This window comes from Schistosoma haematobium, chromosome 2 (genome assembly GCF_000699445.3).
Source record: "Schistosoma haematobium chromosome 2, whole genome shotgun sequence".
Taxonomy (NCBI): Eukaryota; Metazoa; Platyhelminthes; class Trematoda; order Strigeidida; family Schistosomatidae; genus Schistosoma; species Schistosoma haematobium.
The window spans coordinates 34,028,552-34,053,986 of NC_067197.1; the positions used below are offsets into that span (position 1 = coordinate 34,028,552).

Sequence of the window (25,435 nt, forward strand, 5' to 3'; positions counted from 1 at the left end):
CCGGATGCTTTTAAACGGGTGTCGAGAGTGGACGGCATCTCTACTTTGAGTGCTCAAAGCAGGCCTATAAGCCTGAAAATCCCTGCCTGGAATAATGAAATAGGGCTTCGTTTCTGTTCGAATGAAGCATACACCTAGCTTCGTTCTGGACTGAATGTACTCTGGCTTAGTGCTATTTACTTTAGGCTTCAGCGGTTATTGATTTGAATGAATTTAAAATTTTAATTTAATTTTGGTAAATGGTATTTGAAATAAATGCATACTTCAGAGTTTTCTTTCCAAGAAAAAATATAGGTACATAGTTCTGTTTACCACATTATCTTGTACTAAAATAACTTTATTTCTCTCCAATGACCTCCGTTTTGCCTGATTAAAATATTTTTCTTTTCTTAATTAAACCTATTTGAGTCCGGAATTCTTTCATTCTATAGAAAAGTTTATTATGTGTTTTTATCAATATAGTGTTGTCAATATCTTTTGAAATTCTGAAGTTTCTTTACTATATTTTTGCGTTTATTCTAGGCCTTGTCCTTTTGTTGTTATTGCTATTACTATTTCAACTAGCATAGCTACTGTGTTGATTTTCTTTGTTTCTTAGATTATTTTATTAGAAGAGTTTCAATATTCTCTACACTTAGTGTGTTGTTTATAAGTTTTAGCCGAGATTAAAGTATAGGGAACAGATTAAAACAACAGTGAAGAATATAAAACAATAATATTACAAATTGTAAACGAATCTTACATAGTTATTGAGTTTATTGAATTCCTTTACATGTTAATATGCCTGTTAATTGAAAAGCAACGATATAAAAACTCGTCCTTATAAACACAAATTATTCGTTTTCTCTAAATCCTCATAGGGAACTAAAAAGACTAATGAGTCCTTTCTTCGATGTTGGTCAAGATTTTTATCACAAACTTGTATTAGCTATAATGCAACAATTTTCTGTATAAGGTATTGTCTGATTAGTTCGTCCATAAAATATGATGCCACCGGGTTAGAATTTAGTTCAGAATTAATAACTTTGGGCTAAAATTTAAGGGTAGCGTCGATTTGTTTTTTACGCACAGTTTACGGAAAGAAACTTGGACAATTAATACGTTCAACACTCATTTTTCTTTACTGTGGCAAAAGTATTTCTACCATTTGTGATATGTGAATTTCACTTAAAGCCTGACAGTTGCATTCTCGATTGTGATTCAGTTGTTTCTATACTTTACTTTTATTATAAGTACAAATATCTCTTTATATTGTCATTTTTCGTAAATGTACAGTCATTAGCGAAACACTGGAACTAAAATAAAATGTTAACTAGAACCAAAACATTCAAAGTTTTCTCTCTTCATCGAACAAATATCTGATTTACACAGGCGTTTATTGGTAACTTCAATTCTCTGTTAATCCTTATATTAAAACACAGTGTTTTATTCAAATAAATGTCAATGTGTTCAACTGATGTTGCTTTTAGATTACTCCCTGATAAAGTTGTATATCAGTTGTGTTTGTTAAGGAACTTCAGTTATTGTTTTCTTCTGTTCTTTAGTTCCTAGAGATTTCCATTCTACTCTGTTGGAATACACACGTGAAGGTTATCGAGTTTTAGCGTTAGCTTGGAAACCATTGAAAGCAACCTATACAAAAGTTTTACACGTATCTAGGGAGCGCGTTGAACAGAATTTACGATTTCTTGGTCTACTGATCATGGAGAACCGTTTGAAACCGGAAACAACTCAAGTGATTGAAACTTTAAGATATGCCAATATTCGACCTGTGATGGTAACTGGTATGTTTCTTTCTCATTGGTGTGATTGTTTTCAATGTGATTTCTCTTGAAAGCGATTTTTTAGATTATTTTCTCTAACAGTTATTAACGTCAGTCTACATAGATATACGTTGAACCTGAACTTGGAATATTCTAAATCTGTATAAATGTACTGTTGACCTTCAAAGTATATTATTATTATTATTATCATCATTTTGTATCTGAATTTTAACCTTTGTATATCGAATTAGTCTGTCACGGTCAAACTAATAAGCTACATGCTTGAGTCTGTTATCTATCTAAGCTCATATTTAGTGAACAGTGTCTCTCTAATGTGGTGCTTTTTTCATTGTCTTATTTCCAAGAATCCCAGTTAACCACGATATCAGTATGGTGGAAAATTGTAATGAATATTAAATTGAAATAGTTTACATGATTTTCTTTCAATTTTTGTGACTCAATGAAATTCCATAAATTAATAATTCTTGTCAATTATAATTTACGTTTGTTAGTAATATGAATTGACAAAATGCGTTGTTGCTCATCATTCAACCTTCTTACTTAGGTGATAATATGTTGACTGCATTGTCAGTAGCTCGAGATTGCGAGATGATCGATGAACTGGATCGTATTATTCTTGTGTCTGCAAAACCACCACCATTTCCTCGTCATGTTCAGTCATCTAGTCCGAATGATTCTGTAGCTTGTTCTACCAAAGTTGATCTACCCAGTGATCAACCACACAGTCATACTTCTTCAAATCATGTTAGTTTACCACTTGTTTCGTTGACACAATCACAAGGAACAAGAAACAACAATAGACCACGTACACACTCAAGTTTTAATGCAGCAAATTCTTTATTTGAGGAAAACTTCTTCAATCAACAATACGATTCATTAGTTGAATTTCATTATGCTGAAGATTTACACAAACCAGTCACTGAAGTGACAGCTACAACTGAAACAAGAACAACGAGAAAGTCTCATAGATCTCAACCTGTTAATAATACTTCGACTGAAACTGATGTTGATCCGCGCACATTCTCTGTAAGGAGTGGTAGGAAATCTCGAAAATTGATGCATCGCTTATGTGAAGATGTCCCATGTGTGTAAGTTCATATGAATTCATTTGTGAAAATCTCCTACTAAACCAATATTTATTTTTTCCGTTATGTAAATGTAATCGCTTTCATCTAGACTGTTTAGAAAACCCTCTAGGAAGCACGTCATCAGTGATCATTCTACTATGTATATCTTACCTATATATCCGCTTTATAATTGCCTCTTCATTAACATAGCCCTTGAACCATTTGCGTGGTATTTTTCTATCTTTCTATAGACCTATATATATTTACCAAACAACTACAAATTCGAATGTACAGCCTAAGTAAATGTTATTACTTTTGTTGACCAACATTGACTACCAGATCTTATCTCTACCTTACTTGTACCTTGAAATCTCTGAACTTCAAGTTGCATGCTAACAACTCAGCACCTGGATTATTCATGAATAACATCTTGAATCAGTTGGGATGTTCTACATTTTGATCTCTATTTAGTTTTTTGACTATTTGTATGGAGTACGTAGTCAACCATACGATTACTCACCTTCCTGTTTCAAGCCATATTTCGATATTTAAGTTCTCTGCATTGTACAATTGTGCGTTCACAGATACTGTTAAAAGTTAGTTGACAAACAGGGCAGTTCGCAAGTAACGATCATAATTCAATCACTAATTTCAGAAGTGTTCACTCAACCTTGAATTAAACTGGATCGTGTGACATCTGAAAACCCTGCATATGTTTCTACAACATAGTAGATAAGGATTTATGGTTTAGATGTTGCTGAAATTACTAGAAGTTGGGTGATCTGAAGTCATTGTAGGCATTGCGCAGATTTCCGTTCACCATTGTATGACAGTTCGAAATTATGTAACTAGATGCGAGACCTCATGATATAAACATCCTGACTATTGAGTACTATAAATCTGCATGAATGATGTCTCCTATGGAACGATGGATTCGTGATTAATAGATTCCTGTTTGACCTATTTGGTGGCCAGTTCTAATTCCGTTGCACATAACTTCGTTGACGTTTGCCACAAACTGTATGGATTGAAGCTGAGTATGTCAATCATTATTCGACTAACCAACTACTTGGATTACGTTTACTGAAGATATGTAAACCGAACTAATAATTCGTCGAATAACGTTCCCCTAGTGTTCTGATGTGACCGCAGTGATCTGAAGCTATTCACAACTCAAATGTCTCACTATCCATTAATTGTGTTTTTTTTTGAAGAATACTTTTAAATCTATTAAATTCCACGATTATTATTTGTGTGTATTTGTTTGTTTTAATTTGATTTTCGCTCAGTTCACGGGGATGTGAACAGCATTCCTCACCGTCTTCAAGTCCACTGACAGATATAACTGCGGTGCCTAATGTTTCAGTGAATGGTCACCCTCGTGCTTCTTTATCCGATCATCAACAACATCACCACTATGAAGGAAGAAAGAGTGGATGTTATTCGAAAGATGATTTGCATTCAGTATCAAATCGTCGTTTGAATCCCACTCATTCTGTATCTATACGGATGCTCGATCGACCTGATTTCCACCTAGCTATGTCTGGCAAAACGTGGGCTATCATACGAGAATATTATCCCTGGCTTATACCAAAGGTGAGTAATAATGGGATTATCAATGTATATCGAAGGTGATTTTAAAATGGACATAGTCTTTCGACTAATTCACTGAGGTGAACTCGTAGTGCTTAATGATCGTTAGTTAGGTGTTAAGTTCAAACCTCCTATCATTTGTGTAGAGAAATGTATTATTCACACAGCAGACGTGTTTTATGTAACTAAAGTATTATGTGGATTGATATGCAGAGATATCAAAATAATGTATGACGTATATACATGTTCAGCTTTGTGTACTTGTCGCTAGACAATGTTTAGACTTTTACTGTTTGAAATACTTCATCATTGTAACAGGCTTGAGTGCTTAGTCTTTAATTTTGTGTACTTTCTTATGCAAAATACACTCAATGTACAACCAAAACAGTGTGATAACAAAGTGCATTGGCACAAACAAGTTTTGTGTTGTTTTACTGAAATGGAAAACACACCCAATTTTCAATTTGATATCCACAGATCTTACAGTGTGTACATAGTTGGATTTGCGTCAATGTTATACACAGTATTTTTTCAACAGTACTAACTCAGTAATTAGCATACGTTTATGGCGTGTTGACGTTTTGTTAACGCATCTAAAAGTAATTGTCCACTTGATGTTTGGTGGTTGGAGGTAGTCGATAAGAAAGTTTTGACCTGGGTTTCTTGCTAACACTTGTCTGCGAGGTGCACCTGAGAGTACTGGTTCCCTATGTAGGATTCGGATCGTCATGGATGGAATTTGGTCAACATTAAAAGGACTAGACAGACACGATATCGGTAACTAATCAATTATCAGCTAATTGTAATCTGTCCACTTGTAGTTATGAAACTACGGTATTTTTCACGGAAATTTGGGTCGGCGAAACGTCGTTGTATTTGATTAGTCTCACGATTTTCAGATCTATTTCATTTGTTCTAAACTGATCAGACCTCACCATGTCTCTCTGAATGATGATCTGGACTACCGAATGTTTGGTAAGGACAGCACAAGAAGTGAAATGATAGTCTTTTACTACACTTTTCTGTATACCTTTTCCTGTTTCTTTCGTGATTTATCCACCTTGCAATATATTTTTAGTTTCGAAGCGTGAATATTTCAATGTTAATAGCACTGTTGTGTTTAGATTTGTTTCTAATTGTTTTCTGTCTTTTTTTCTTTCTGTGTGTGCGTTTCTCAGCTTGTAGTGAAGGGTACTGTGTTTGCTCGTTTTCGTCCGGAACAAAAAGCTCAACTGATCGAATCACTTCAATCAGTTGGTTATTTTGTTTCAATGTGTGGTGATGGCGCTAACGATTGTGGTGCATTGAAAGTAGCACATGCTGGAATTGCATTAAGCGAAGCTGAAGCCAGTGTTGCTAGTCCTTTCACATCGAAGCAACAAAATATTAGCTGTGTGCCTACACTTATTCGTGAAGGTCGTTGCGCGTTGGCTACTAGTTTTGGTGCATTTAAATTTATGGTCGGTTATTCAATGATTCAATTTTACTCTGTTGTACTTTTATATTATGTAAGTTTGGTTTTGGTATTCCTTTTTACCTTCTACTGTTTAAACGCATAAAACGAAGAATATTCCTTTTTTTAATGAATGTTAGTCTGGTTCAACCATTGTTATTGGTATATAATATATATTACTGTTTTCTAATCCGCTTATGTGATTCCACGTCAAATACTTTTGTGTAGTAATTGCAATTACTTTCTAGTCAAGCGTGTTTCTTCGTGGTAGAAATAGTAGAATTTTTATGGCATTAGTCAGAGTGAATTGGACAATTATACAATGGAAGGAGTGGATACATAAAAGTTGCAAAACAAAATGTGTTTTTTCCTGGTAAAATCACATTATTAAGAGAAGTAAATAATAGGAAGAGCTCTATTATGTATTCCAGTTTCCTGCATTGATTATAATATGGAAGTATTTAAACTGAAACTCTACACACTTGATCTATGTTTAAAATCTCTATTTATTTATTTATTTCCATAACCACATTTGAGCATTATTTTCGTAGTTATAAATGAGCCAACAGATGATTGTTCATTTTCATTGATTATCTGCTTTGCTTCGATCATTACGTCAATATCACCATACTGTTTTGGCTGGAATGAAGTTTAGTCAGTAAATATGTGACTATACTGGGTAAATCGTTGATTGCTTACTAGGTGAATTCAGGTTGCCAGTTGTATATTGATTTGTTTTACACGTATTATATTGATTGGTATGTGAGTGACCTGCTGAAGTTATTCCTTCCAGTCGTATACGACTTGTAATTATGTTTTAAGTAGGAGCGATTTCATGACTTAGTGAATTAGTTCTATTTGTTAGTTACTGGTATTTGGTTTTCAGACATCATGTTGTTAGATTAATTAATGCCAAGTAGAACTTTGACAGTTCTTATATCATAAATCCTTATCTACTGTTCTCGTGTTTTTACTTGTGTTGTGCGATTCACGGTTTCCTTGTAGTCGATATCGGTCTATCTCCAAAGATCATTTGTATGCAAAAGACTCAATCTATTTTGTATATATTTATAGTAGTAATCGCACTAAACAGTTTATGTAATGTTTGTGTAAGAGACGGTGATGCTACCAGGGTTCTTAATTTAACGTGATTGAGTAGGATTCGGGCGAGCTATTAATTGCTTGTAAGCCAAATGCTCTAAACGATAAAGTGCTATCTACACATCACTGGAATTCAAAAAAGTGTGAGTGCTGGTGTAAGATCAATTGTTCTTATCTGGGAGTTGAATCAACGGTTGTTTTGAATACAATCGTAGTAGTAATAATAGCATTGATAGTGCTTACTGGGGAGAGTTCTCAACCATCAGTCAGATTCATTCGTTTTGTTATCTGTTGATTGCTTCGTGAACACATTTCGAATCCGTTTGACGAATTCAAATAGATTGACGCTGATGGCAAACAGCAAGAATACTTGGGTTTCATTGCTGTATGATTATACACTTCCCTTCCAACTCAGTATTTGACTGGTACATACCATGATTAATGTGTTGAATGGATTCATCAACCATGTGCCTGAATTATACCTAAATATACCTTGTATTTTATTATTATTATTATCATCATCAGCTTTATTCAATGTTATATTTTTGGTACAATATAGAATTCTCAGCGCAAAGTATTTCAACAAGTTTCCGTTTCTTTCTTCTTGGTCGGTCCTGGCGATAAATATTGAGTGATCGCCAGTTAGATGTTAGCAGTTCAATAAATGAACATCTGAATAATGTACATTCTTTTCGTTGTATATTGCCAGCAACCACATTGTCTCTTATTGTGTTTTTTGTAACTTTGACAACGAAAGGTTGTACACTTTTCAGAAACGCAGCAGAATAGGTTATGCGATTAATAAACATAATGATATATTAAAACAAACAAAAATAGATAACTTGTTGAAATATCTAGATGACAGGAACAGGTAGCCCAGATGCTCAAGCAGGCCGCCCTTTATTTGCATATTTATACTCATTTCAGATTGTAAATCAAGACAAATAATTTAAGTAGGTATTAATAGTGTTCATTAGAATATTCACTCCTTTAGACGAATTATAATTGTAGACGTATTGTTTCATAAATCGAAAAATAATGTAATTTGTAGACGAAGCAAAATAATAAATTCCGATTACAAATTAAGCACTTGTTTTCTTTGATCATTTTGTTGTGGTTGGTAGTTGTAGTGGTACTTCTCTTACATTTTTTTGGTTTTTTTTCCATCTTTCTCACTAGATTGGCAGTAATATTTCTGACCTGCAATATACGTTTATCGACTTTTTTCTCATTACCACTTTGGGTCTCACGTGTAAGTTGAGAAAGTATTTATTTATACACTGAATAGTGTACGTCGGTGTTCTGGTATTCATTCTGTCTGGGTTGATAGATATCTTTAATTCGGATGTCGGAAGTTTCTTTAATGAATTTGTTTGTTTTTCTTCACTACCTATCTTATTGGTTTTTTGTTTGTTTGTTCAACCGTCGGAGAAAACTGAAAACATTTAGTAGGTTACTTACTGTTATCAGTTTTTAAAAACTGTGATTGTTCTCTTTCTTTTTGTTTGTGTATGGATACCATGGTGGATTTCAAAGTTCAGTTTAAACAATTTGTCGATATGTTTCTATGTTTTTTTACTATGTTACATGAATGTGGGGACGTGTATAATATCAACCGTATTCTTCAATAAGTCGGTAACACTTGTACGAGAAACGTTGAAAACCTAGGAACACTGGATATTCGTTTTATTCTAGTATGGGACTCCTTAACAGTGCTCATTCATGATTCTGCAACTGATAATCGAACTCCGGACGTTCGACCACGAGAGTGATATCGAGAAACATTCGATGATCTTCTCAACCCTATACCGATAAAAAATTTCAACTAAATATTCTCCTAACCTGTTATGTTGGATGTTTAGATGTAGACAACAGGGAACCTGGGAACTCACTTTTGTCTACATACAATCCTTGTTGTCATTATGCTGACAACATTCACTTTATTGATTTTTCAGGTGGATAATTTATTCTGATCTACAATTGGATATTTCACTTAAAGCCTCACGAATAATGACCTCACTCGAACTATCGTACCTTATATGAATAAGCAGATTGATTTATGTTTCCTTAATTTCACCTTAGTTTCTCTCTATCGATTCGGAAATCATTGAGATTTCACGACTAACACTAGGTTTCTTCAACAGAATTTCCCTCTTATCGAAAATAATCCCTGCAATGTCTTCATGTTCTCAATAGCAGACATTATTTACTTATTGCGGTTGGGTTCATTTTATTTTTGAAATACAAGCTACATTAATATCTTTCATCGATACGTCACTAAATTCAATTCGATTTGAACGTGATTGTTAGTGTTCAGGTTGAACAACTACTCTGTTGTGATAGATCTCCTTGGAGTTCGTGTGGTAAATACAAATGTAATCACTTTCAACGGCATAATTTCTCTATACTCCAATACTGTTGAATGCTGTTCATGTTGGATTGTCGATTGTCCCGAGAAGTCGATTAAACACGTACAGCAGATATATTTTTACATGACTACCAGGTAACAGTAGCACGAATAAGACTGAAAGAGAACCGTGTCAAGTTAAGACATAGTTGCAAAACGAGAAAATCATTTATGTGACCTGATTGGTGTAGAACGTTTGTTTGTATGCAGAACGTCACGTTTCATGAAGCAAAGTGTTTTTCATGCAAGTGGTCTAGCCTAAATTATTTAAATAATAGAATGGTCATTCTCCGTAATTTCACGAATATTGTTTATTGGTTATTTTTTCTTTAAAAAGATGTATTGGTTTTTTTTATTAGTTGGTTATACTCCGGCGTATCCTCGTCTCTCGGTGGAACCTCCTGCGATGCGACTAGTGTCAACTGTGACCTTGTTATCATTGGGTTTGCAGTTACTCACTTGTGGTCTTGTACAATTTTCAGTCTTCGTGTTTACCCGACTACAACCATGGTTAGTGAATATGTTTCTCATGTTGTGATGTTTATCTGTAGCATCCGTTTGTATTGGTTGTTGCGTTGATATCTGTTTTAAGCACCTGTTAGTGCATTAACTTGATAATTGTAATCAAATCGATGTATTATATTGTTTCAAAAATTACTTAAGGAACATATAGACTGCTATTGTTTACTTATAATATCTTGTTAGCGATGATCCGCTAGGTAGTGTTAATGTGTGGACAGACTTTTATGGGTTGGTTGAGCGGTCCTTTCATTCTAAAGCACATTATCCCTTCATGCAACTCCTTTGATTGCTATCATCATTATCCTTTATTTCATTGAAGGTATTTACCACTGTTTACTTATCATGAAGATTATGAATTAAAAAATTATGAAAGTACGGCCATATTCTCCGTATCTGTCTATCAATATATCATATTGGCTATTGTATTCTCTAAATCTGCACCATATCGTCGGTCAATTCTTTCTAATCGTAAGTTGTTTCTTTCTAATTATTGTCTTATATTGTCCAAATTATTATTATTATTATTTGTTTGACCTCTCATGATTGGATTGGTATTTTAACAATGAATTCGTTTTCTGACGACTGCCACCAGCTAATACGAAACCTAGGTTTAGTGTTTCCGGTTGATTGTTTGTAATACCAGAAGACAGTTTATGCAATGACAATTCATTTAGACTAGATGCAAGTTTCCAACTTAGTCGATGTTAATCATTGCACCGCAACAATCACTGTTAATGGGAGTTCAGTTGTTTACGACAATCTTCTTGAGGATCATAAGAAAAAAATTGAGAGATGATAATTGGCTAAGACTATTGTATTTTCGTATAGACGATATGTTCATTTCGTTGTGATCTGATGTGTCAATCAGGACAGTCGTACTGGAATTGAAATGTGTGAAACTTTTGAATTGTAACTGTCTTGACTCATTAGCTCAGTGCATATCGGATTGAGCGTTTGAAGCGTAGGCATTGTGTTCGAGTCACACTGGGATGCAGGCATATCCAGCTGATGAGTGCCATGGAGGACGGAATGCGTGCTCTAAATTCCACTTTCAGCCACAATCCTCCTACTGTTTACAACCTTCATAAGTTCTCCTTGTCTTTACTATTGATCAAGACAGACAACAGTATGGATTTCCCTTTTAATCACAATCATAATATGTGTATTGTTGCATGTAATACATGGTTATATTATGCATTAACTTCAAGATGTTGATAATTTTAGGCAGATTTTTTTTTCACTGTGGTTGTAACTAATACGCAATTGCCATTTTCTCTATGACTTTTCAATTCCATAGATTTATTCGTTGTCAACCTTATTGCATGTATTGCTGGATCCTTATACTTAACATCTCATCCAGCCCGTGTGGTTCGCAAATTATTCGAAGTAAGATTTCAGTGAAGGACGAAACACTGTGTCATAGTTATTCTTATTAATTGCAGACCAATTATATTGATTTTCGTTGATTAACAATATACTGGCCATTCTACTTTTTAAACTATATGCATTCGCCGCGAGACCTGAAGTAAGGGTCGTGTGTTAAATCCCTGGCGTGCTTGTGTGCACGCACTTTTGAGATGTCCACTACGTGGCCAAAACAGCTGTCTGGTGCCTCCTGGTTTTTAATGATACTCCAACCAAAATCGATCTAAGACGAATGCAATCTATGAAAGAAGTGATTTTCTGCTTTGTTGTTTTCATATATTTTTAGGTTACCTCAGTTTTATTTTGTTATCCTTTTGTTTATTGATATAAAGCTTAATTCATTTTCTATAGAATTTCATCCTAACAATTCTTAACCACAATTATTCCCTGTTTTCCCAATGAATGAATGATTGTCTGTTTGAAATAGCTGGCAAACATTCTTCTGATTGTTTAATTCGAACGAAAGTATGTATTTCTAACTGATGTATAGGGCTCGAATTCCATTGGCATCATCATTAATGGTGTTATATTGTGGATGATGCTAACTAGCATTTTCCATCACTGACTTCTTAGTATTTGTTGTGCAAATGGTTTGGGTGTGATTACTAGACAGGAGATTCTTCTGAAAAACATTCCATAAAAGAGTTGGACAGTTTTCTGAATGTTTATTTACATTTCTGACAGACTCTTTAGATTGTATGTGATGTTATTGGTTTTTTTATTTTATTTCCAGCTGTGTCGTTTCCCTTCAGTTTATTTTGTAATAATTCTTCATGGAATAGTATTGGGGAATTTACTATTTGGATATATTTTGGAATCGATCGTTGATGGCGTTTCATTTCGACAACGAATACGTCATATTCAACATGCTTTATTTCCCAGGTATGTCTGTCTTGAATACATTCCATTTTGTTCAGTACTGGTTGATTTCTTCCATACATTTAGTGAAATGCTTTAACTACTGAAATGCAGATTATTTTATCGGTAATTAGTAGTATAATATTTATTAAGTCAACAATACGACTTGAAGTAATTGGTCCCGTTTATCAATTTCAGTAGAACGCTAAGAAGACAGAGTTCGAAATAATATAATGCAAATCCATCACATTGTTCAGATCAACTTCGGGCTCTCATTGTTCTATCAAAACAATACGATCATAATGTTGTAGAATCTATTGCAACTTGAAAATCAATCCGTACAACGTAAATATTGTCTATTGTAATGAGAAACGCTTATCATCAATACTTGCATTCCAAGTAAAACGACCCTTGAAAATCTCAGGGAATAAATGATATACTATGTAAAGAAAATCATCATTTTCAATATAGAGTTGTGCAGATCGTTGATTTAGACAACGATTGAAAACGTGAAAGCACTGATTGCCAGATTTATCCCAGAATGAGGCTCTTCAGAAGTGTACATACACGACCCTCTCAGCAGGCAATCGAACCCATGACTTCCGGTTTCACCCTCAAGCGCCTGCCCTGTAAGTCAACTTGACGGCGATTGGTCTCACAACCATACAATGTTTTACCTATTATTGCTCGTCTAATTAGCCGAATGTTCATATCATTCACTTTTCACACTTCAAAGTCGGTAACAGTTGCCATATAATAAACATTTTCAGCAAAATGATATGTTCTGTCGACTAGTTGGATAGTACAAGAATTGTACCGGTTGTTTAATTAGTTAAACCTTTTGAAAATCCTTGTTTGTTTTGTGTGTTAAACAAATACTTGGGATTGTTCTTCTCTAATTGTTATCCAATAGACATGTTTCACGTAAAGACTATGAACACATTCGTGATGAAATAGGTAGATTAGCTGGAGTGTGGCCACCAATTATACGATCTGCTAGTGTGCAAACGTTACCAAGTGAGTTGTTCAATGAAAGTGATGTTGTTGGACAAACTGTACAAACATCAAGAAAACGCTATAATTCAAGACTTTCAACTGACAGTGAATCTGATGAGGATTGTATTCCAGTTACTTCTGAGGAGAAGGCTGTCCTGTGTAATAGTTTACGTGATAATAATATTATTCATCAACAAGTACAATTACATTACAATACTCAATCTCCATTTCAACCGTCTTGTGTTTTTGATACTATGCCGAAAAGTGCGATCGGAAATTCATTTAACAAGAAACGGACACGTTCTACTGTAAGTTTACTACGTTACATTGCCTATTTTCTTCATATAGTACAAACTGTAATTTTGTGGTATGGTGGATAAGTGGTTCAGGTGTTCAACTTTCAATCACTATGTTTTATGTCTGAGTCCCGCTCCATATGGGTAAGGTTGAGGAGCTGGGTGATGTCATTAGTCCCCACACAGAATGTGACTCAAAACTAAATACACGGATGTTCTTCATTTTGGTGTACACGAGGAGACCGTCAACATCATCCGGAATTCATACGACGGACTACACTGCAATGTTGTGCATGGAGGACAGCTGACAGACGCATTTCAAGTGAGGACCGGAGTCAGATGAGACTGGTTACTTTCACTCTTCTTCGGGCGGCCGACCGGATTATGAAGACCTACATATCTCAGGGTAAGCACGGAATACGATGGACAGCTTGTGTACATTTAGACGATTTGAATCTCGCAGATGACCTAGCCCTTCTATCACATACACAGTGACAAATGCGGGTGAGAACGGTCAGTATAGCAGCAGTCTCTGCTTCAGTAGGCCTCAACATACACAAGGGAAGAAGCAAAATCCTGAAATACAACACAGAGTGCAGCAACCAAATCACATTTGATGGAAAAGCTCTTTAACAGGTGGAAATGTTTACGTACCTGGCCAGCATGATTGATAAGCAAGGAAGATCTAATGCAGATGTGAAGGGAATGATTGGCAAAGTAAGGGTAGCATTTCTAGAGCTGAAAAACATCCGGAACTCAAAGCAACTGTCAACCAATATCAAAGCCAGAATCTTCAATACGAACATTAAGACAGTTGTATTGTATGGAGCTGAAATGTGCAGAACTACCACAACCATAGTAAAAAAATATACAAGTATTTATAAACAATTGTCCACGTAAGATACTCAGTGTCCGTTGACCGGATACCATCGGCAACGGCCCACTGTATCAGAAAACAAACCGACTTCCATTTGAGGAGAAAATTAAGAAAATACTCTGGGAGTGGATAGGACACATTAAAGAAACTATCAAAGTGCATTACGAGGCAAGCACTAACTTGGAATCCTGAAGGGAAAAGGAAAAAAGGTAGGTCACGGAGCGCGTTGCGTCAGGAATTAATGCCAGACATTAAATGAATGAACAGAACGTGGAGACAATAGGAATTGAGGGCTGAAGGTATAGTTGGTTGGAAAATCGTAGTTGGCGGTGCGTATTCGTATGAAAGGTAAGTAAGACTATCAAACTCACAAATCTGTCACTACAAAATTATCGGAAAACTAAATGTGTACGGTGGTCTTAATCTACCTAAGCAAAATGTTTTCTCAATAGAAACAACTTTGATTGGGTTCTTTATCAGTCCTCCTAGAAAGGCTTCAAATTGTCTATTTTCCCCTTGTAAGTAATCCTGCTGATCATGTGTATTCTCGGGATGTCTACTTGTAAATTCAATGAAGTGTGTGACATATGCATTTGTGCGGCATGGCCATGTAATGTACTTTTGTTCTAAGATAAAATATAGTTTTGTGATCTGCTTTCAATTGTCTCATTTTAGAGCACCCATAATCGCCATTCATTTAACACTACGAGAAGCCTTGGAAGCAAAGGTATCAAACGCAATACTTCTAAGGAAAACAGTTCTACACAACAAATGCCTGCAGCACATCAAAAACTGGAGGTCGGAGCTCTTACTCCGACTCAACGAGCTAAACACATTCGATCACAGAGTGGGCCAAAATCACTTAGTTCAAATACCGTCGACGTTCAGTCGGACCCATTCCAATCAGCTACTTACCACTGATAGGATAGGTTTGTCGGGGAGTTTTACGTTGTTAGTCTTTCGATGTATATTATGTACTGTTATCATCAGCAGACGATTTCAAATCAATAACTGTATTTTCTCCTAAATCGCTGTACACAATATGAATTGCTTTTTTCTCCTGTCCCTAATTCGGATGGTTCATTTTCTCTTGACTCTTACGTTAACCTGTGAAAATCTTTCTGTCATGTCACGCTTTTTCTCTCTCTGTTATATTAGCAAGAATAGTAACCAGAAACATATATAATTCATCCATCTGAATTTTCATTCTTATTCATTATCGTTTTACTGAATAGAGCAGAACTATCAGTTTTAGACAGAAAACAAAAGATCTTTCATTATCGATAATCTTCTCGTTTACGAATGTTGTTTTCATTTTGTTTCTCGACACATGCAGTCTATCAGTAATCCCATTACTATATTATTCGCTCACTCTAGAGAAATTCTTGCTTACATAAAGTAACACTAACAGAAAACCAACTGTCTAATTGAGTAGACCGTACTATCGCGTATTTTGTGGTTTATGACTCGGATAGGTAAGAATTATCTCAATTCTGTCTGACTCATGATTCCTATGAATTACCATTTTGTGTATTTCGTAAGCATCAAGTGAACTAAAAGTGGAACAGACTGACTGACGAGAGGGTTCAAGGAATTCATAGTTTTCCCCCCTTACTATGTGATCTTGCAAATTATCTAATGTGTTTTATGCCATTTTATTTTTTATTTCCATGTGTATGTTACGTTCAGTTGTTAAAGATTTTTTCTTTCGTTTTTCTCTTTGTCTATAAAATCGAAGTGATATTTTTCTTTGAGCACGAATGTGATGATACATTGTTCATAATCATAAACAATATTTAGTTTGATTGTTTTAGTATAATTAGTAGTGCTATTATTTTGCTAGGTGATGAGTTGTAGGATTCAGTAGTATTTCTGATTCGAAAGAAACAGATAATGATAATCCGAGTGTGTTTCAATGAATTGTGCATGCAACTCACATTTATTGCTAATAGTTAAGTCTTAACGAAATTCTCGTCACACCTGACCCCTACCGACTACTTAGTCGTTTCAAAGGCATTGTATTTTCGTGGGACTTTTCGACCTTTTAAATAAACAAATGCACCGTCGTAAACTAGAAGTCGTGGTTTAGCCTTCATGCTAATATTTATTTAGGTACAACACGGCTCCGAAAATGCACCACACAAAGGAAGCGATATTGTGTAGGAATAAACGAAGTTGAGGTTGTACAATCAATAAATAATTATGGATAACGCGGTCAGAGTACAAAGGTTATCAGAATTAGGTCCCTGCAATACATTTCGAACAACCTGACCATATATATACTTGTTAATTCAGTCCGCTACAACGTAGGACCAGGCACACATATGCATCGGTTCAAGTTGCCACACCTCATTAGCGCTTGTTAAGACATTGTACGAAAAATCAAAGCGACTAATTGTTTCCATTAATAGATTAACAGAAACAGTATTCAGTAAGGGATACAGTTCAGTTGAAAATTGACAAAGCGACCAAAGATTAAGCCTGACAGTCAGGGCTGCACATCTCAAACCACTGCATTGCACAATCTCTAGAGCTCTAACTGGAGAGTAATGATGAGACGACTGATCCCAGTCTCATTCGGCCATTACTTCTTCGTCTACAGCCTCACAACTTCGTTTTTCTTAAGTACGAATGAACAAGAAACAACAGTCACGCAGGATAGAATCTTCGATACCGTCATTGCTCAGTAGGGTTGAAAAATGCATCTTTTTTCTCGTACTATAGTCCAACATTTCATATTGCAATAGTAGCCGTCTTTATTCCCAAAAATCTGGTGAAATGCTTGTGTATAGCAGGGTATGAGCAAACTCGTGTTAATGGATACGGAGCATCCATCTGGGGGATTTGGGGAACCCTGATTCCAAACCTGTGGTGCATATAGACTCAAGGATCCCGGGACGGAAACTGGCGTATGAGACTGTTGTTGATCACCGGCGACCGTGGGACTGCATGTCTTAACGTTTCCCCACTGCTTTGTGGATTAGACCTCTAGGTCAAAGGCTGGGGAAGTGACCTGAGAAAACCACCTGCTTCAGTTTAAACAATATTCAAGCCCTTACACAAGTCGAATGACGAAGTGCGGCACATAAACGTTTGGTGCCTCCCTGTACCAATGTTCATGTGTTTGCTTAAATAAATAAAAATAATTTCTTATGGGTTTCCGACCTGCAGAATATTAAATGAAAATCGTACCTGAACACACTATGAAAAAGTTATGATAAAGATATCATAGAAAATATAATTCATTGAGAATCGCATCTGATAAAATAATGAAGACATACTTTTTGTCGAAACAATATCACAACGGCTTTTAAGATTGTTCTGAGAAATAGTAGACTGTATATCAATTTACATGATTCGAAAGCACGGTAAAAAAGAACTATCTACATTGATTTGATGATCAGCAAAATAGAAAAGAAAATATGAAAGCACGTAAACGAAGCCAACTAAATATTGAGTTATTCATTGGACTGCTTGAGGTCGACCTATTTCACTTCTTCCTTTCAATTTTGAGCTTTTTTAAATCGTCCAAAACTCTTTCAACCTAGCAAAGAATTGATAGAAAAAGCGTCAAAATAAGTATGATCGCACACTTACCTTTCGGAAAATATGAAACCGCGGATCAAACATTAGATTAAAACTCATAAGTTGTTTAGGTCCAAGGATGTGCATGTGTAGATGATGGACACTATTGAATGGTGGCCAATGAAATCCAAACCTACAACTTATTTGATATTAAATGATAATTTACAAAAAATCGTCTGGGTCCAATTTCAATTGACTAGTGAGATAATTCTTTCCGCAAGTCATCATATCCATAACTGATTTACATGAAGCAAAGCCAGAGTTTACCTAGTGGTATATCTTCATGAGTCAAATATTTAGCGTTCCTTATGTGCTTTTTAGGAACACATTGAAAGTGATACTGAGCTTTCGGTAAGTGATCATGAAATATCACTAAATCATTGGTCTTTCATAAGTGTTCGGAAAAATTATTGATTAACAAGAATAATCAAAACTTACTTCCCATCCACTAATTTGGATGGCAACATGGCGTTGAAAACGGTCCGAATACGATTTCCGTACATGACGTCAGTAGGAGACTTTCCACCTGGAACATTTTGATCCGGAGTGGTTCTGTAGGATGTTAAAAAATTTTTGATTACCTGTCCAGATGTCCCTTCGCCTCCCCCTGTCAGTATTACTCGTTTAAAGGTGTCCACAAATCATTCTGCTTGTCCGTTCGATTGCGGATGATAGGGTGTAGGACGAAGATGACTCATTCCATTTGCGCTACAGAAATACTTAAACTATTCGCTGATGAATTCACTGAGTTCGCTGTTACTGCCTTCAGTGATTCACTTTCAGTTGTATGTGGTGATTTCAATTTATGTGACTGTAGCTTCCTTTCGTCACTAGGTCACCAAAACGTAGTAGATTTTCCTACTCGTTTGGATGCTCATTTAGACTTCGTTTTCATTAATGATGTGGATATATATGCGACTCGTAAACGTGCCCCATTGTCTAGCTCGGACCACTGTATAATTCGTGTTCTATCTACAGTATATGGAAAGCATGGGAAGAGTACACTCTTACATCAAACCAAGAAAGTCAAATATAGGAATTACTCAGAAGAAAATATCCGAAATCCGAAAAAAACGTGTTTCATACGACTAACTGGCAATTATTTACAGATGACTCACTGGAAAACACTACTGATGTTATCACTTGTTACCTTAAATTCTGTTCTGATATTTGTTGTCCCACTGAAACCATTTTTGTAAGTTTTGATCGACTTACATTTACACAACTAAAACGACTACGGAGGAAGAATAAGTGAATGTACAAGGAGAACTCTAATGAAGTTCGTATGCTAAATGGTCTGATAAACCTAGAGATTAGACATCTCAACTCTATGTTTACTCAAATACTCTCCAAGTATGTGGAAACTGTTTAAAGAACTCACAGGTGACAGACAGTTTAGAAGCGATAACCAGCTGAATGTTTGTGACTTTGTAGTGACTCACATTTATCACGAGAACACGATTGATTTATTGAAAACAACTATTATTATAACCAATTGTACCAGTGACTGTTTTAATGTGCTTTTGTTTAACTGTGCTATAAAGCATCCATTATTCTTACACTTTGATCGTGACTTCGCGCAAATTCGGTTACGTTTTGTAACCAAGCTTCTATCCTGGCACGATCTCAGTATCCTTTCGATACCACGAGATCGCCAGCAAATATATATCGACTTGGTCCATTAACTGCCTTCTGATATTTGGCTTCCGGGGGATTTTATGGATTTCGTTGGTTACGTTCAACCTTCGCCTTCTGATTCATTTGGCACGCGATTCTTTGTAGCGGTGTTCATAGTTAATCTCGACTAGACGCCACACTACAACTTAAATAAGTCTTTTGTACGTCAGTCATCTGATGTGATGCTCCCTTTATCCACAGGTTTAAAGAATAGCTGTGTTCCCAGTTTCACTGAAACTGATGTACGAAGATGTCACCAGTCGCTTAATTCATCTCGATGTTTGGGACCTGATGTTATCCCAAACCTCATTTTTAAAAAGTGTGCTCACGTCCTATGTTATCCGTTCACAGCTATATTTAACAGATCCTTCTCATCTAATCTCATACCGAAAATGTGGAGAAAGATGAAAATAATCCCTGTACCAAAGAAAGTATCTGGTGATAAGAATGTGAAATTTAGACCTATTGCAATAACTTCACCCTTCCTCAAAACCATGGAAAAATTATTAGTACTTCCACTTGAGCCCGCGATAAAAGAGCATATTGATCCATATCAGTTTGCTTACAGACGCAGAGAAGCACTTTAGATGCTATTGCTGTTCTGCATCACAACATAGTGTTCAACTTAGAAAAGGATCAGAAGTATGTTCGATGTGCTTTTCTGGACTATACTTCAGCTTTTGATTCTATACCAAGACAGCGTTTACTTAACAAGTTAATCAGCGTCAACACTGACAGCTGGATAACCAACTGGCTATGTTCCTACCTGTCTAGAAGGGAACAGTACACTGTATTTGGAGGAAAGTGTTCAGAGTCTCTACTGTCTCATGAAGGTGTAAATGGTATTCGAATTATCGTATGAACTAGGAATTCCAGGATTAACGCAATTGAATTAAGAAGACACAGGCACAAACGAATGTATTGTATTTAGAATTCGAAATCAAGCATTCAACAAGTACCAAGGTATCATTAGTCCATTCAAACACCACATCCGCCACAGCTTAAATAGAAGTATAAGTGTTTGTAATCGGTTGTACGTCTTCTGAGTCTGTCCGACATTGTATAAGATAAAAACTTTGTAGTATCTAGAAAGTGCTCATTAGTATTGGAATTGACGAACGAAATCGGAACAGACTCACCTGGAATTGTATACAATCAGCATATCGGTTTTGTAATGAAATCATTAATATCTAGAATTTGAACCATAGATTTTTCAACACTATCCTCCCCCACGAAATAATGTTGGATCTTTATATCCCCAAGTTATGAATAATGTGGCTTCATTTAAAACATATTTCTCACATTGTTTAGAGTAAACATTAGAACTGTTTTTGTGATAAGGGTAAACAGCAGTTGATATGAAATCATCCGAAATGTAATCAAACTCGAGGTCACTTAGTACTCGTGCTTCGCATTGAGCAGGTTTTTCACAAGGATCAAATACATTATGAGGATAAGTAATATATGATATGACATCAGGATTTGATTCTTCCGAAATATTCTCATGGAATTCATTAGGACTGTCATTGCAGAGCGTAGGATCGTTAGAAAAATCAGCATCTATCCAAACCACATCAGGTTTTCGATCATGATTAGGTTCATTTAACATATTTTCCTCAGAATTGCAAGTAATTTCATTAGAAATATGTGAATCATTAGGAAAAGTCATACCTGGTACAATAGCATGAGAATTCTGATAAATCGGTTCCTTAGGAACTGTTGTCTCACAAGAATTCTGGATTTCATTTAACTCTAAACTGCCATATGACTCTGCACTGTCTTTTGAAATCGTTGATAAAGATAAATGATCATCATGAATACTCGACTCAGTAGAATCAGAATTACAAGACTTAATATTAGTTGCAGTAAGATGAACATTAACATTACAAACTGACTGAACTTATCTAATATCACGACATTTGAAGCACTTATAATTACGAAATTTACATGAATTAGAAGGGTGGAACTTGCAACAGAACAAGCACTGACCAAACTTGTCCCCATCCTCGTGAACTGCATCCAAACTCAATGAATTGTCTGCATAACCTTGAGTATGCACTGGGTTGGGATGACGTAGTAATGTAGTGGACTTTTTTATATCCTCATGAATCATTTTACGAAATCTTCCTCCTTTACGACATTCGAAATTTGCATACTGAGAATAGTCTAGCAGTAGATCCTTGAGAGCTGTATAAGAAAGCGAAATGGGCTTTTCCGGCATAGCCAGAGTTCTTAATAAGCCGTATGTTTCTTTTCCAATGAATGTGAGGAAGTGTGCCACAATATTAACATCCTCATCATCTTCCTTGGTCATAGCCCAGATTTCGAACCTTTCAAAGTAATCTTCAAAAGCTTCCGAAGTTGAATGAATATCTAACTTTTCCATTGCAGGCTCCATCGCAACGCCAATATGGTATTCGAATTATCGTATGAACTAGGAATTCCAGGATTAACCCAATTGAATTAAGAAGACACATGCACAAACGAATGTATGGCACGGTTTAAACGTTAGGTCCTTTTGAAATGTGCCCGCCCTTTCGTTTCAACGACCTTGAACGGCTTGACTAGAGGCGGTCATTCCGTATTTCAATTGCCGTGGGTTGGTTGGATTGCATGAGTATCAAGTTTTTTCATATATAAGTCATCTTATGCTACATAAAAAAGCACGAAATAAATACCAAAACCATTAATTTAGCGTTCTCTGTTTTGTAGTGTACACTTTGGCTCAGTTGTTGCTCTGTAATTTGATCTTTGATCCCAACAACTGTAGTAAAGCTCAACGAAATGTCAAGTCACAGGTAAATCCTAAGTATTTGTAGTATTTCCTTGGGTTATTATTGTTGCAAGGAATAACTTTTTAATAATTAGTCATGTCTGTTTTTAGTGCTTCATGCTCAAGTGACATTTCAGTCGACCTAACCGATGCCTTTCGAAGTATGATACTGAACAAGCGTTTCGTGTTGTGGGATGATTTTGAAAGCGTCTTAAAAGATTTCCAAAAAGTATGGAATTATAATTTTATCGCTTCTCAGACTACTTATACTCGTTACATCCACACAGAAAGCAGATTGCCGAAGGATGTCAGGTTCAAATACCTGTTTGTAACGTTTAATTGTACGTTTGGTCATAAACGGAAATCGGAAGGTTTGAAAGTGGGGCAAAAATCGTAAGATCTGTAACTAATATCTTATGTTGAAGGTCTAAATTCCGTGTAAGACTAGAGGAGCAAGGATATGTCATCAAATCCTACAACATGCTCCACAATCATCCATGTAGTAGTTCATGGATGGTATGTGATCCATGGACAAGGAGATTATCGTCAGAAGAAAAAGAGAACTTGAAGCCCGTAATACTTCACTGTGAGCCTACGTTAAAAGACGAAATCTTACAGGGAAGCTATATCAATTATGAAATACTAACTTCATAGCTCATCAACTTCTTAGGTATTGTAGCAGATGGAAGTTATATAATACCCAGAACTTCCAAAATTATACATTAACTGCATTACCACGACGGAGAGAAGTGTATATAAGTATTCAACGAAGCCAAAGAATCCATAAGCATCGCATCATTGAGAAGTATGGTGAACGTTTCGCAACGGAAGTTGAGAAGAAAGTGGACAATTATTACTTAAGAATTCTTAATACCAACTTGTAAACTTGATTTTCTGCTTTAGCAGCAATGATTATTCAATAAATTTTCATGATTTTAATTTTCATCTTATTCCTACTTTCATGGGAATGAATAGCAATAATGTTCATGTTTAACTGTCTGTAATAATTAAGAATGATTAAGAAGCCCTACATCCACGTACAGTCTTGCAGATTAGGCACCCACATATCGTATTCATCTTCGTCGGATTACGTTTATACTCAAAATCGTATCAGTAGCTAAGTAGATTTTAATTTCATGTGATTAGTTCCGCTTATGAATTAAAATGAAACCAGGAGAAATGTTGATTAACAGTGGTATGCATTCATTATAACTAAATGTGCATTAAGATTTAACAGTGATGTGGGAAACAGTTGACATACCTGAATATGAATAATTGAAATGACGTAGGCTATCAATAATGACTATATATATATATGTGCAGTTTAAGGTCAAAGGTCATTTGTTTTTACAGTCAATAACACATTAAGAATGGGTGGTGTAATAGTGGACTGGAGTTCACAGACAGATAAGTGGTGTGAAAATCTTATAGCTTATAAATGATCCGTGGATTTAAGAACTGAAAACTTGGGTTACGTAATAATTGATTACAATTTCAAGAGGTCACATAATTACAGAGGATTACGTGAGCAGATGTAAGTGACAGGGTGCTGGAATAAATGGGTAACTAAATTTTAAAAGTGAGATGAATTATTACATAATCCATCTTATTACTTGTTCATTCCATGGATTATAAGGAGTTCATATTACTCTCTATCTATATTTGTTCTAGCGTCATATCGACTATTAATAAATACGGACACGGTTTATAAAGTAAGACACTGAGTGTAGTTGCTATATTTATATTTCACTAATTCATTAGTTGAATAAAAATGTTACTAGGCAATACGGAACACAGTTAACGTGAACTTGTAAACCGGTTTTTAACATGGTCTTCCATAATCACAAATTCCATAAGTTGTAGACCGGCGTAAACATCATCACCAAGCTTTGACGACTTTAATGTATTCATACAATTCTGAAAAACAATGAATCAGTCGTGAAATAAAGAATTAGACTTAGTTATCAGTATCACATTCAATAAGTCCATCAAATAGCAGGTTACAGGATGTACGTATAAGTCTCTTATTTGCAGACAGCGCTAATCATTAGAGATTTCTATTTCCTTTAATAAAAATTAATAGGTAATCTTTACAACACACATATCAGTGTTATTTACAAATTGCTGAAGTTAGTTTCGTCACAACATACAAGCGTAGTCTGACTTATGAAGAAAATGTAATTAATTAATGTGGCATAAAGGAGATATGAATACAAGGAACTTGTGATTCTGCTTCCATTGCTCATTCACTTTTCGTCACGTTGTCTGCATGAATTACTTCGGACGAGTCAGTCTGTAATGCAGTAGGAATTCATGAATTAACTCATTAATAGCTGTTTTTCTATTCAAGTCTGTGTCGTAACAAGCACTGGGAATTTATTCAGTGTCTAACCTTTGTAGTATTTCGTCTATACATCTGGTATTAGCTAGAGAAATTGGTAGGCACCATTTAGATATTACTCGACAATATGCATCATAACTTTGTTCACATTTTCGTCTGCGATTGTGCATTTCGTTTACAGAAAATTATTCGTCAACCCTATAACAGACACATCATAAATCAGTATTAAGTACGACATGGTTTTGTCACCATGCTCAGAAGAGACATCCATCGTTTTACTTATGAAGATTTTGTGCCTATTTAATGTGGTGTTATACACTGTTCCTGTATACGTTCAGAAAGCCGGTAAAAAAGACTATCAACGTCAACTGTTACTCACATAATTTTTCTCTGATACGTTACACAATAATATGTCACTTCAGTACAAAACAATGCTACCTATAGTCCAAATAACCTTTTATGGCTAAATACAAACAACTTATATAATATTCATAGTTAGTTTAACGCTTACTTCTTTCTGATTACATTTTATAAACGACTACGGACATCTATGTTTGCCGTCACCATAATCAAGGAGGTGAGCCATATATAATGCTTTTCACGGCTTATTTTCATGAAAAGTCAATCTGTAATCTATTTTTGACTAGAAAAATGGTGATTTGACTTGTTTGACTTTTAAT

General features: G+C 35.4%; 3 protein-coding genes across 4 annotated transcripts in view; 2 read left to right on the forward strand and 1 right to left on the reverse strand.

The window, feature by feature from the left end:
• Positions 1-16,474, forward strand: part of MS3_00006781 (uncharacterized protein) — a 40,629-nt gene extending 24,155 nt beyond the window's left edge. Inside the window, exons 13-23 of one of the 2 annotated variants that reach the window (XM_051215010.1) lie at positions 1,545-1,784; positions 2,329-2,872; positions 4,141-4,447; positions 5,623-5,952; positions 8,178-8,250; positions 9,765-9,915; positions 10,247-10,395; positions 11,225-11,313; positions 12,086-12,234; positions 12,409-13,514; positions 15,055-16,474. In XM_051215010.1, coding sequence (XP_051068194.1) covers positions 1,545-1,784; positions 2,329-2,872; positions 4,141-4,447; positions 5,623-5,952; positions 8,178-8,250; positions 9,765-9,915; positions 10,247-10,395; positions 11,225-11,313; positions 12,086-12,234; positions 12,409-12,439 — 2,063 coding nt within the window. In that variant the 3' untranslated portion in view covers positions 12,440-13,514; positions 15,055-16,474. The remainder of the gene's footprint in view (positions 1-1,544; positions 1,785-2,328; positions 2,873-4,140; positions 4,448-5,622; positions 5,953-8,177; positions 8,251-9,764; positions 9,916-10,246; positions 10,396-11,224; positions 11,314-12,085; positions 12,235-12,408; positions 13,515-15,054) is intronic. The other variant, XM_051215012.1, reaches the window with a different exon arrangement.
• Positions 16,475-18,505: 2,031 nt separating this feature from the next.
• MS3_00006782 (uncharacterized protein) lies at positions 18,506-23,333 on the forward strand. Its single transcript, XM_051215013.1, has 2 exons — positions 18,506-22,807; positions 22,840-23,333. The coding sequence occupies exon 1, from the start codon at positions 18,633-18,635 to the stop codon at positions 19,161-19,163; it is 531 nt and encodes a 176-aa protein (XP_051068196.1). The 5' UTR covers positions 18,506-18,632; the 3' UTR covers positions 19,164-22,807; positions 22,840-23,333.
• Positions 20,549-22,156, reverse strand: MS3_00006783 (uncharacterized protein). Its single transcript, XM_051215014.1, has one exon. The coding sequence runs from the start codon at positions 22,037-22,039 to the stop codon at positions 21,542-21,544; it is 498 nt and encodes a 165-aa protein (XP_051068197.1). The 5' UTR covers positions 22,040-22,156; the 3' UTR covers positions 20,549-21,541.
• Positions 23,334-25,435: the final 2,102 nt, after the last annotated feature.

What these genes read in the sequence shown, in the direction of transcription:
- MS3_00006782 (XM_051215013.1), top strand. Translation starts at nt 18,633, where the DNA reads ATGATAGGGTGTAGGACGAAGATGACTCATTCCATTTGCGCTACAGAA.
- MS3_00006783 (XM_051215014.1), bottom strand. Translation starts at nt 22,039, where the DNA reads ATGGAGCCTGCAATGGAAAAGTTAGATATTCATTCAACTTCGGAAGCT.